At 35.2% G+C, this 13,184-nt stretch overlaps 1 protein-coding gene across 1 annotated transcript; it reads right to left on the bottom strand.

Annotated features, from left to right (window-relative positions):
• Window positions 1-1,527: 1,527 nt before the first annotated feature.
• On the bottom strand, window positions 1,528-10,671 carry PRR27 (proline rich 27). Its single transcript, XM_073017798.1, has 4 exons — window positions 10,621-10,671; window positions 6,177-6,809; window positions 3,519-3,563; window positions 1,528-2,107 (listed from the first exon to the last, which is right to left on the bottom strand). Exons 1-3 carry the CDS (start codon window positions 10,669-10,671, stop codon window positions 3,552-3,554), a joined length of 696 nt encoding a protein of 231 aa, XP_072873899.1. The 3' UTR covers window positions 1,528-2,107; window positions 3,519-3,551.
• Between the last annotated feature and the right edge of the window lie 2,513 nt (window positions 10,672-13,184).

Raw genomic sequence — 13,184 nt, 5'->3', positions numbered from 1 at the left:
TTTATATTTTGATTCATCTTCTTCACCTTCCTGTTGTTTCTTATCCAGTCATATTTACAAATTCTTCTTTAAATCCTCAGTTCATACAAAAAGGTTGAATTTGACAACATAATCATTAAAATTGAATATCATGTATGATTACAAATTTATCATTAAATATTTAGAGGTGAATATTGCATATATCTGTGAAAGACAGATACTATAATAATAGTTTCAGATTATTGGCTAAGTCAAACTAAAGTTAGCTCCTACTGGACTCTAGAAGATGGAAGCAAACATCTCAAGGTAACAATTTTACTATCTAAGAAAGTTTCTCAGTTTTTGAGACCATGTCCTCATGGTTCTACATAACAGTAATATTCTGATCCAAGGTAGGATATAGGGAAAAATACAAAATTATTTCAAAATAAAAACATGCTGAATGTTTGTAAAAATGTTTTCTTCCTTCATTCTTTGTTTGTTACTTCGTTCTTTCCTGTTTTTTTTTTTTTCTTCCAAAAATATTCACTGGTCACCTAATATGTCCCAGGCATTGCCACAGGCCCTGATAAAGCACTGAATAAGACACAGAAATGCCTGTTTTTATGGAGCATATATTTTTGTGGAGATAAGATGAGGGTAACAACAAACACAATACACAAATAAATCAAAAAGGTAAAAAGCAGTAATAGTAACTTCTACAAGAAAAAGAAGTCAGTAATAGAACGAAAAGCACTGGGTTGCAGAAGAGGGATTTATGTAGATAGAATGTTCAGGGAAGACCATTCTGAAGCAGAATTTCTACACGAGACCCCCAAAGTAGAAAAGCACTTATTCATACATCAGGGCAAAGGTTCTTGGATAAAATCAAAACCAACATATTTGAAAAAGGAGAAAAAAAAAAAAAAAAAAAAAAAAAAAAAAAAAAAAAAAAAAAAGCTGCTGCACCAGGAGCATGGGGCAAGATGGAGAATGATAGGGAACGAAGTTAGAATTAGTTCGCCCAGGTAAGTCTTGCATCCTTGGAGAGGTGTTTAGAATATATTCCATGTTAAAAGAGAAAGTATCAGAGGCTTTTCAGAGATCTTATCTGAATAGTGTTTGATTTGACGTCTGATTGTAACTGCTCAGTGGATAATGCATGTGTGTATGTGATCAGGTGGAGGAAAGGTGGAAGCAGGTAGACTGGTTAATAGGCAATTCCGGCAGGGCGCGGTGGCTCCCGCATGTAATCCCAGGACTTTGGGAGGCCGAGGCAGACAGATCACGAGGTCAGAGATCAAGACCATCCTGGCTAACATAGTGAACCCCTGTCTCTACTAAAAAAAAAAAAAAAAAAAAAAAAAAAAAAATTAGCCGGGCGTGGTGTCACGTGCCTATAGTCCCGGCTACTTGGGAGGCTGAAGCAGGAAAATCACTTGAACCCCGGGAGGTGGATGGAGGTTGCAGTGAGCGGAGTTGGTGCCGCTGCACTCCAGCCGGGCGACAGTGTGAGACTTCGCAAAAAAAAAAAAAAAAAAAAAAAAAAAAAAGAAGGGTAACAATAGCTAGAGTTGGCTAGATGCAGCGGAGTAGGTTAGAAGTATTAGGAATTGGGGGTATATTTTGTGAAGTAGATCAAACGACAATTGGTGATGAATTGATTGTGTGCTGGCATAAAAGAGATGAAAAACTATAAATGTCGCATTTGAACTGCCCATTAAGTCATGGATAGCATAGTTCCTTAACATGTTGTTTACCATAGGTTAAACACAGATGCTTTACTGTTTTGTGACAAAAAGATCCTTGACTACAAAATATGCTTGTTTAGGAAAAAAACCTATTACATTCAAAACCAATACTAACATCATCCTATAGTAGTTGTATAATTGGACTCCAGACTAGGCTGAATGATTGCCATTTCAGTCCTCCCTAGAGTAGTTTTCATTTAGACCTTATCACCATTAGTCTAAATTATCTATTTTATTTACTGAATTATCAATGTTATTTCAATATAAATTAAGTCCAAGGAAAAATCATCACAAACAAATCAATGTAGTGAGATGAATACTCTGAATACAACAGAATGAAATAGTCTTTGGAAAAGAAAGAAAATTTTTGTAGATTTCACTGATTTCTGCATCAGTATCTGAAAGAAGAAAACAACATGTTAGTTTAGTATAATAAAATGACCAAATGACTCCCACTTAAAGCACAATTATTTTTCTTGATTTATGATTTTAATGTTATTTTAAAAAGACTGTATTGAATGATTTTCTACAAATTCATGCTACAAATAAAATATACTTTTAAGAGACTCATCTTGTTTTCTTTTGTTTTCTTGTAGATATTGCGCATTCTTGCAACAATTATGTGTAACAATTGTTGTAATAATTACCTGTAACAATTAATAATGCATTCTCATAACAATTCATTTAAAAATGTAATATGAATTCAATGTTATAATTTATTTGACTGCCTGTATGTATTACACAGGATGTTTACTGTGTGGGTGCTGGTTTCAGATCAACACTATCTCCTGATATCAAATGATGTGAAGTTCCTTCTTTGCCTTAATAGACTTTTCCCAAGAGGTAATATTTGTTTTTCTTTACCTGTTGTGAATTGGGTAATTTATATGGCAAAATACTAAATACAAATGACTACAGAATGTATGAAACTATTATGTGTATCTAATATCTTGAACTAACTCACTAGCCAATTGTTCATTTTACATAAAAGTAAAATAAATGAAAACCAAACAATATAGCAATAGTCAGGGTTTAACTAAAAATGGATATCTTTTAGTTTCTTTGGCAATGGCTGCTGTAAAGAGGTATCACCAACAACAATAACTACCATCACATTTGCTTTTCAATTCTACTTTAGCTAATGATGTCACCTCAGAAATAACTTTGATTTGGCTGACAGTCAAAGCCTTGTCATTTACCTTTCTGGTAAACATTAAAATTGGAACACCTTTGAGAAAGGATGAAGGATGAGAACCTGAAATTAAGATGGCCAAATTTCTTGCTTATCCCCTGATCAGATGACTAAGACACAGTGAGTCCAGTTGAGCTGTTTGTTTGTGCCTTTGGGTGGTACAATGTGGGGACAGGGAGACTTCAGGTCTAAATTGTTTGTTTTCTAAAACAGTAATTCTTAATATGGGGTAGGATGGTGGCTGAAGGGTTAGCATACAGAACAACCTGTGAGAATGTAAACAATGCCTCTTTCCATGTAGAGTCCTACCCTCTTCTCCCATGTTAAAGGTTTTTACCTATATTAACTACTGTTAATTTAGAATCTTCAAGTCATAATCAATTTGGATCAATTTAAGGAGGAATTCACTAGTTGTTCAAACGTAGCCTAAATTCTTTACACAAGACGTCAGTTAATAGTTTGAAAGTTTCGGAGGCACAAACTACCAGTGCTTCTCTAAGCTCCACTTTCTCATTTTCATGTAGTAAAAAACATAATACATTCCAAGGTAGCTTCTGATTATGTGATTTAACCTCTTTATCTGTAATTTCTAAATTATATTATCACATATGACTTACAGAAATGAACCCATGGTACTCTTCTAGAGAATTTCACTGATTTGCCTAGAAAACATAAAAAAAGATCTTTTCATAATCAAATAATCAAATGTACTTTATTTCATAGTATTGGGCTTATCTTTTCTAAATAATCTTTCTTCTCTAAGAAGTTGTGTTCTGCTGATCTCTTCTTATACATGTTTAAAATATTCTATACTGCTACTAGATTTAGCTTTCTGAAACAGAGAACTGGTTGAATTACTCCTTTCAGTGAAGGTCTCTAATAAATTGCTTTGGCTACAGGATAAAGTCCAAAGTATTGAGTAGTGTTTTCAAGGTCCCTTCTTATCAGGTTCTATTTCTTTTTATCATCACTTTCTATCATTTCCTTCTACTCTCATGTGAACCCTGAGCTACAGGTATATATATACAGTATCCATAATACTCCGGCAGATGGAAAGTGCTTGTGTCAAATCTACTGAATGAACATGTTTAATATGTGAAGCATTGGAGAACAAGCCTCGCTCATCATACCTTTCTAGAGAAGCTGCAAACACCATTGAATGTAACCCACTCGTGAATATCTTAAAAGAAAAAGAGTTCTTATCTCCCAGGAAACAACTACTAGAGCTTTCCAAGTGGTGGCAATATGCTGCATAAATAATTCATTGGTGGATTTAAACTTCCATTTGTTTTTAGCCTCTTGCCAGGGTTCAGTGTATCTTCTATGTATTTCAGATTCATGGTTTCCCTTTGGTAAAATAGTCTAATTCCTTGGGTCATATCTGCTAAAATTTAGGGACTAGGTGCTTCTTAAATTTTTTTTGTCTGAGAACAATTGTTTTTCTAAAAGTTTAGTAAACTTTGCTAAAGTTCAAGATGAATAATAGAAACTGCATTTACTCTCTTGCTCAAAACAAAAATAATGTGCAAACATGAGAAGAAAAATGAAAAGGAACAATTTTTCAAGATCTATCAGGCTGTGTAAAACAGTGATCACTAAAAGACAGGAAGCAAGGTAGTTGTTCTCTATGATTGTCCTACCATACTGCCTGGAGTGAGTTTCCACAGCTTGGTGCAAGAGAAAACACACACACACAACACACACACACACACACACACACACAGACACAGAGAGAGAGAGAGACAGAGAGAGAGAGTGTGTGTCCCAGCAGATTCTCTGAGTTAAGTAGATGGAGCTGGGACTCCAGGAAGGTCAAGAGAGCTGACATTTACAGGCAGAGTACCTGATGGGAAAACAGGGCACAAAGATGTAGATACAAAGATCTAGATAACGTGTGTTCTCACTTATAAATGGGAGCTAAGCATTGAGCACACATATACATAAATATAGGAACAATGAACACTGTGGCCTACTAGAAGGTGGTGGTTAGGGCTGGGTTATGAAACTACCTCTTGGCTAGTGTGCTCACTACCATGGAGAAGGGATTCATTCTCTAAACCTCTGCATCACAACATATCCCCATGTAACAAATCTGCATATGTATCCCATGTAACCCCTGTGTCTAAAATAAAAGTTGATTTTTTTTTAAAACAAGATACCCTCACATTTCAACTGAGTATTGATTAATTATATGAAGATACTACCTGAGGTCAGGTAGAGAACTACCTGAAAGGACAGAATAGAACAACAATTGGTACTAACATAGGGCAGGAAAAAGTTCTTCATCCCCCCAGCCAGAGTGAAAAACCACAAAATTCACAGGACATAAGTTTGAGCACTCAGAATGGTTTGATCTCAATAAAGGAAAAATTAGCCTTGGGTAAAAACATTTATCTGTTCCTGTTTAATAAAGTGTAAAAGCATACTAACCTAATAGCATTCCAGAATAAAACTCATGAATATGTATGTACATACACACACATATGTGTATACTACATATACACATTATGTACACATGGTGTATGTTATAGATATAACAATATGTGTGTACAATGTATACATGGCCCCAGGAGGAGGAGGGTATGTAGATACATATACATGTGCATGCGTGTGTGTAAAGATAAGTTAAAAATCTTAATGCTTTCCCCTAATATTAGGAACAGAGCAGGGATATCCATCTAATCACTTTTATTTGACATTGTACTGGATGTTTAAGCCATTATAGAATGCAATAAGTAAATAAATGCATCCAGTTTGGAAGCTAAAATCTGTTTAACAGATGAATGGGTACATAAATTATGGTGTACCTGTATAATAAAATAATAATCTGCACAGAACCAAACTGTTAGTAAACACAACTTCATGGATAAATCTATTAAAGTGAATGATGTCTGACACAAGAGTACGTACAATATTATTCCACTTACATAACATTCTAGAAAATGCAAACCAATTTGTTGCGACAAAAAACAGTCCAGAGATGGGAGGATGGGGAATGTGGGATTACAGAGAAACAGGAGGAAACTTTTGACTGTGGCAGATACATTCCCCATCCTGGTAATTCTTTTCATGAGTGTATACATATGTCAAAACATATCTAAGTATACATTTTCAATATGTGTAGTTTGTGGTATATGTCAATTGTATCTCAATAAAGCTGTTCAAAATATCTAAGTTGATATAGGTTTGCTTGGGGAGTGTTTTTTTTTTTTTTTTTTTCCGTTCTACAAATCTCATTTCTCATACTTTATAGCGGTAAGATATAAGCAACCTACCTGGTGAAGAGAGGGAGACGGGTGAGGTTCTGGGGCAGCAGGCTTGGCTGTAGCAGGCTCAGCTGGTGAAGGTGAATCTGCAGCGGGCTCAGCTCCAACAGGCGCCTCTGCAGCAGTCTCGGCTGCAACAGGTGCCTCTGCAGCAGTCTCGGCTGCAACAGGTGCCTCTGCAGCGGGCTCGGCTCCAACAGGTGCCTCTGCAGCGGGCTCAGCTCCAATAAGTGCCTCTGCAGCAAGCTTAGCTGCAACAGGGGCCTCTGCAGCAGGATCAGCTGCTACATGTGTGGCTGTAGGAGGTGCAGCTGCAGCAGGCTCAGCTGCAATAGGTGGGGCAGCGGGTGCTGCAGCTGCTGAAAAAATCCTTGAAGGAGGGACAAAGGGGAAATCCCTAGGAGGGAGCGGAGGAACATTCAACCGAGTAGCGAAGGGAAAACCAGGGATGTGATAGAAATAGCGGAATCCAGGAGCAGTTAGAATCCAGGGATACAGAGGTAACCGGGTGTCAGTGTAAGTATTCCCAGGGTAACTGGGGACTGTATTCACTGGGGGATAGTAAAGAGGAGGTGGCAAATTCCGTATGCCATAAGGAATATTCAGAGATGGATGAAGTGGGTGATGATAGTCATTGTAATCCTAAAGGAGAAACAAGGAAGTCGAAGTTGATTGTATTTGTCCTGTCTATATATTACTTACAGTACAACTGTGATGATATATGATAAGTAATGATATTTTGAAAGAATTCCAATCTCTTCTCTTTCTTAAGGCTAGTGTATTTCCATATTTTTGAAGTAAGAAGTAATAATCTCTTAAGAAAATTGAATTAACTCCAACTGAAGAGGAAATATTTTGTGTTTAAGCAAATAAGAGTGTTATAGTCCACAGAATATGCTAACCTAGGCCAGGACAAAGATAGAAGGAAAGCACTCACACTTTTAGGATTGATAGAGGATTATGAGATTAGTAGCTCCAGGCCTTCTTCTCTGCATCCTCCATTGTCTTTCCCACTGCCCTCAGCACTCTCTGGGTCTCTAAAGTGTCCACGGAAGCCTCTGGTTCGTTATTCCTCTTCCAGGTGTCCCATATTCCAGACTTATCTTTCTCAACTTCCTACCTCTCTTTATCAATGCTTCCCTTCCTTTAACACTGTGCATCTTAAATTTTCATTAAGAGGGTGAGCAGATTGGGAGGCTGAGGCAGGAGGATCACGAGGTCAAGAGATCGAGACCATCCTGGCCAACAGGGTGAAACTCCATCTCTACTAAAAATACAAAAAAGTGACTGGGTGTGGTGGTGGGCACCTGTAGTCCCAGCTACTCGGGAGGCAGAAACAGGAGAATTGCTTGAATCTGGGAGCCGGAGGTTGCAGTGAGCTAAGGTCACACCACTGCACTCCAGTCTGGCAACAGAGTGAGACTCTGTCTTAAAAAAATAAATAAATAAATAAATAAATAAATAAATAAATAAGACGGTGAGCAGACTGGATGTCGATGTTGTTAATGTTATTGTATATAATATTATTGTTATATATAATAATATACAATACTGAGAAGTTTCCCAATAAATGTAGGTTGTTCTTCAGGGTCTTTGAGATATTTTAAGGATATCTCAAATACCTTTCTTGATGGAAGTTCTATGATTTATTTTTTAAAGTATAAAATAAATACCTTCTCTGTGCTGTCTCTGTACTAGGTATTGGGATCCTACATACTGGAAAAACAGTCAAGGTTTCTTCCTTCTTGTGTCTGGGATGCTACATTCCCCAGCCAGTCAAACGTCTTAATTAATATTTAATTTTTTTCCAATTTTAGGTAGGTTTCCTGAATTACTGAGTTAATATTTTCTCACGAGTCATATTGCCAGAGACCCTTGAGGTATGATATACATACATAATTAATGTATGTATGTCCCCAGGTGTTCATAGAGGCAAATATCAATTATTTGTATTGTGGATAATAGAACCCTAGAATCTGCAGACTTAAATATTAACTCATAAGAAATTCAAAATAAGTTCTAACACAGTTTCTATTTTAAAACACTATTTTCAAAAGATTTCCACTCCTTTGTTATATGTCTGATCATTGTTGGTCAAAAGTGTGCACATCACAGATTATGTCTCTTGGGCTTTCTTTGCTAGTGTGTCATGTTGATTTATGGCATATTTGTGGATGGGTATAAGTGTAATTTTCTTAGTACTCTTCCATTACCAGAAATTGAGGCACAAGTAACAAAGAACTGAAAAAAAATCTAACGTCAGTTACTCAGTATGTGCTTTGGTCTCATAGGGATAATTTATGGGTATTTCCTGCAGAGAAATCATCTAACTCATTGGGACACACTCGTCCCGCTAGTGGTTCCTAGCTTGAAGACACACACCTGAATACATGGCTGGCCCACTACTTCATGCTTTCTTTTGCTCTAACCCTTCATGCAGACAGAGCATCTCCAGATTCATCACTAAGTTTGTTCAAGTAAACTTAGGACATATTGATAATGTATTTTAGAGGCATGAGGGGAAAACCTTGTCATAGCAAAAATTTTCTTACGCTGCAAAGGGAGTGCACTTAATGCTTCTGCTCATTAAAAAGACTAAAGACCTTTTGCTAAATATGTTGAGCACAAACATATTCCATAAAATTTTCTATCAAATCAGAAGTTTAATAGCACTATTATTTTAAGAGCAATAGCAGTCATTAAATTTCATTGTAAAGGAATCAGAGAGTTTTAAAATGTAAAATATATTTTAAGATCAAAACAAATATACTTGCATGTAAAGAAAAAAAAAGTTTTACCTCATCATTGAAGGGGAACCGCCTCTAAAAGAAAGGAAAATATATTTTAATGTGGTTATGTATTTGAAAACATCTGTACCCACATTTCCATATTGCTGAAAAATTTGCAAAGTTTAACAATACTTATAGTTAATTTTCTTGACATTTGAGTCACTGGTATGAATGTTTTTAATAATCATCATCATTATCATTATATAGTTTTGACTTAAACAATTTCCTCAGGGAATTTTACTTTGGCTGGATGGATTTTGGTTTGTAATATTCACCATGTACATAAATCTTTATTATCTGAAAGATCATTCAGCTCTCATTCATATATCTGATTTTGCTATTCACTTTTTACCTCCCAGGTTTTGTCCGTTGTGTGTGTGTGTGTGTGTGTGTGTGTGTGTGCGCGCGCGCATCCGTGTGGTAAAGAGTGTTCTTTGCGCTGGGCACAGTGGCTCATGCCTGTAAACCCAGCACTTTGGGAGGCCAAGGCGGGCAGATCACAATGTCAGAAGATCGAGACCATCCTGGCTAACAAGGTGAAACCCCATCTCTACTAAAAATACAAAAAATTAGTCGGGCTACTTGGGAGGCTGAGGCAGGAGAGTGGTGTGAACCCGAAGGCTGAGTTTGCAGTGAGCCGAGATCGCGCCACTGCACTCCAGCCTGGGCGACAGAGCGGAACTCTGTCTCAAAAAAAAAAAAAACAAAACAAAACAAAAAAAAACAAACCCCCAAAAAACAGTGGTCTTTGCCACCTCATCACAATACCAGAAGGACCATATATCCATTTGTTTTTCCAATGAAGCTTCAATATGGTTTGTGAATTGACCACAGATTATGAACTACAGAATAAAAATAAAAAGCAGTAAAGGAAAACCATCATTTGTTATTTTAATAATTGGAGCTTAATTTATCTAATTTTAGGGAACAAAAACAATAGTTTAACATTTGGACGGCATGGGAATAACATCAATTGTAAATAGTATCATGTAGCAGTTGAGTTTCTACCATACCCGAGGTACTCTGCTAAGCACTTTATATAATTATCTTATAAAATCTTTAAAACAATTTTATGGTGTAGGTGTTATTATTTTCTCCATTTAAAAAAAGATAATATTTAGCATATTCACTGGCTAGGATTAAGAATTTGCATCAGATTTGTTTTACACTAGAATTTCATCTACTTACATTACACTGAAGGCCATTACATTGCACTATATTACTTTATATTCCACTAAAGGTATGATGTGCATTTACTTCTATTCCATCAAGTATCCCTAATGTCTGTACATAAATACCTCCAGCAATGGCACTTCACAGCCACAGGAAGCCCACTCCAGCATTCTATAATTTGAAGAGATAAACTCTGTTAAGATAATCTACATGGGATCCTGCTTTTCTATAATTTTTCCACCTCCAGCCTCCTACATTTCTGAACTCACCTCCTTTCCTTGCTGTTTAACTATTTTCATATATTACAACTTTATTATTTTAATTTTTAAGTTTTCCTTTGAAAAGTCTGACACTACAAACCTCATGTCCATCTATGTCTCTTTGCTGCTTTAGTATAAACATTATAGTAACTTTATCATAAGCACAAATCCCTATCAACAATTATCTAATGGTTATACAATTGTTACAATTTTGGAGGTCCATTTACTTACCTTCCTTGCAAAAGCAACACATACAATGCAGGCCCAAAGGAGAAGCTTCATTTTGATTGACCCTATGAATATTAATACTATAAATTTATTGTTTTAGAAAATATGCAGTATATTTTTAAATTATATTTTTCTTCTTTTAGAGAGAAACAAAAGAATACATTGCTTTTTTAGTCTGTCTAGGAAGACCCTTAACAGAATAGTTGGCCCTGCTATTTAACTATTGTCTGTATGACTTAACATGAATATCACTAAAGCCAAAATATATATATATACTAGCAGATACTATTCAACAGTTAATTGACTTCTAACTAAAATATCTGAAAGTAAATGTCAACTCATTTAGCTCCCCAGGGACACAGTTTGCAATTAATTTATCTTGGAGATCTCACCAGGAAATAAAATTGCTTAAATGTCACCATTCTATGGGTGATTCTTCATATTTTGTTTTTATGAATTCAGTGGGAGATTGGTATCACCTACTTAGAAAAATTTGTAATCTTAAACTTGATCATAATTTTTTTTTCTCTATTTCTGAAGAATAGGGGAGAAGCCATATTCTCAGGTGTGTGTCTTAATTAGGCTCAATTTTGTTCAAAGAACTTAAAACCATTCTCCAACGGATTGATTATTAAAGTTTATGGCTTCTTACTTCTTCAAAAACAAAATAGCTCCACTTGTACCAAAAAATTGCATATACAAGGACACTTATAGCATTTTTTAGAATTTCATAATATGAAAAATATAAAATCCCAACAAGAAGTTTTATTAAGAATAATAATATTAGGTTCATGATATATTGCTAAGTGAATATTTAAATGTTAAATATTGCAAAGATAAGCCATAAAGAGAATAAAATCATGTCCTTTTCAGTAACATGAATACAGTTGGCGGCCATTGTCATAAGTAAATTAATAATGCAGGAACAGAAAACCAAATATTCGTGTTCTCCCTTATAAATGGGAGCTAAACATTAAGTACATGTGGACATAAAGATGGCAACACGAGAGACTGGGGAATACTAGTGGGAGGAGGGAGGAGAGGAAGTGGGCTGAAAAACTACCTGTTGAGTACTATGCTCAATACCTGGGTGAAGGGATGCATCCTTACCCCAAACCTCAGCATCATGCAATATACCTGTGTAACAAACCTGCACATGTAGCCCCTGAATCCAAAATAGAAGTTAAAATTATAAAACAAATAAATAAATACAAATAAATAACTAAAATAGCAAATAGACACAAGGATAATATTCCTACTCTAGAGACTTGTAGCACTGTAAAAAGAGCACCAACTTTATATACGACAGAAAACTAATTTAAAATAAAAAATTGTGTAGTAGATAAGAACATAATTATTGGTAAAATATTTAATGAGTTATTATGAATTAGAAGATGACTTTGTTTTTATACTTATTTTTATATTTTTCTTTTATTTTCTGTAATCTACTTTTTGTGAAGTGAGAATGTGTTGCTTATATGCTATGCATTTTCTAATAATACAATGAACTTCCAAGTTTTTTTTTGATAAGATTGTGGATGCTTTCCTACCTAATCCTTGTCAAAATCTAGGCTGGAAAAAAAATCATCATATTTCTCAAAACATATTTTTAATCTTGGCTAAGCTGCTTACCTGTTCAACATAGTTTTGACCACATACTGAGTGGCCTTTGCTGTAGTGATCTTTGGTATTGTACATCAGGTTTTCACTGACGCACAATTTAATAAAAGTGTTTCGTTATCCTTTTCCTTGTTTATTTTTTCTTGAAATAGCATGTTAAGTAAGAGAGACTTACTTGACCCTATTTTTCAATTCTTCGGAAGCACATGAGGCTTTATGAACGGAACTGATCTGTTTTTCCTAGGGTTTATGTGAACTCTTGAGTCCAGTCTGAATGTAGGGAATACAAATTTCTTTGCTAAGTCTCACTTCATACAGTGTTAAAATGAGAACTCAGGTGTGAGGTGGACTAGATTTATACAGACTAGATTGTGTCATCAATCTCTGCAAATTATGAAAGAATGTAAATATGCCATGTATTTACAAGTATACTATTAAAGTCCATCTGACCGAAATCTGGTAGAGGAATTTTTAAAATGGGAACATCTTAACATAAAAAAAAAGGATACTTTGTTTCCAGGGTGCAAACCAGTGGATGTAGCTCCTGGTTTTGATGTGGACAATGTGCCTCACTCCCTTTCTTTCCAGGGATATTTATAAGTTCCTAATTCAATGTTTACTCTTTCATTTTGAAACAAATTAGCATTGACTCTATCAAAAATAATTTAAAAACCTACGAATTTGACTGATTTGGCTGTGAATTACTTCCTTCATTTCAGAGAACCATAAAAATAGGGAAGTTTTTCCCATAAAATGACAGTAAAAGACAAATTTAGGAACTACATTAAGCTTAATTCCTAAATTCACTTTGCAAATATTCATTACTTGACTTTATTTTGGCATCAATTAGATATTGTGATGAAGAAAGTTTATGCTTTACTTCATTTTATGTTAAGAATGTAATAGAATAATAGCATAAATTTTTTAAAACAATGGTGTGGTTTCTC

Source organism: Chlorocebus sabaeus, chromosome 7 (assembly GCF_047675955.1).
Source record: "Chlorocebus sabaeus isolate Y175 chromosome 7, mChlSab1.0.hap1, whole genome shotgun sequence".
Lineage (NCBI taxonomy): Eukaryota > Metazoa > Chordata > Mammalia > Primates > Cercopithecidae > Chlorocebus > Chlorocebus sabaeus.
Note: the sequence above shows the minus strand (reverse complement) of the source record. Positions and strands in the feature narration are given on the sequence as shown.

What these genes read in the sequence shown, in the direction of transcription:
- PRR27 (XM_073017798.1), bottom strand. Translation starts at nt 10,671, where the DNA reads ATGAAGCTTCTCCTTTGGGCCTGCATTGTATGTGTTGCTTTTGCAAGG. An exon ending in GTGTTGCTTTTGCAAGGAAG is followed by an intron (nt 6,810 to 10,620) that starts GTAAGTAAATGG and finishes TTTCTCCTTTAG; the next exon opens with GATTACAATGACTATCATCA.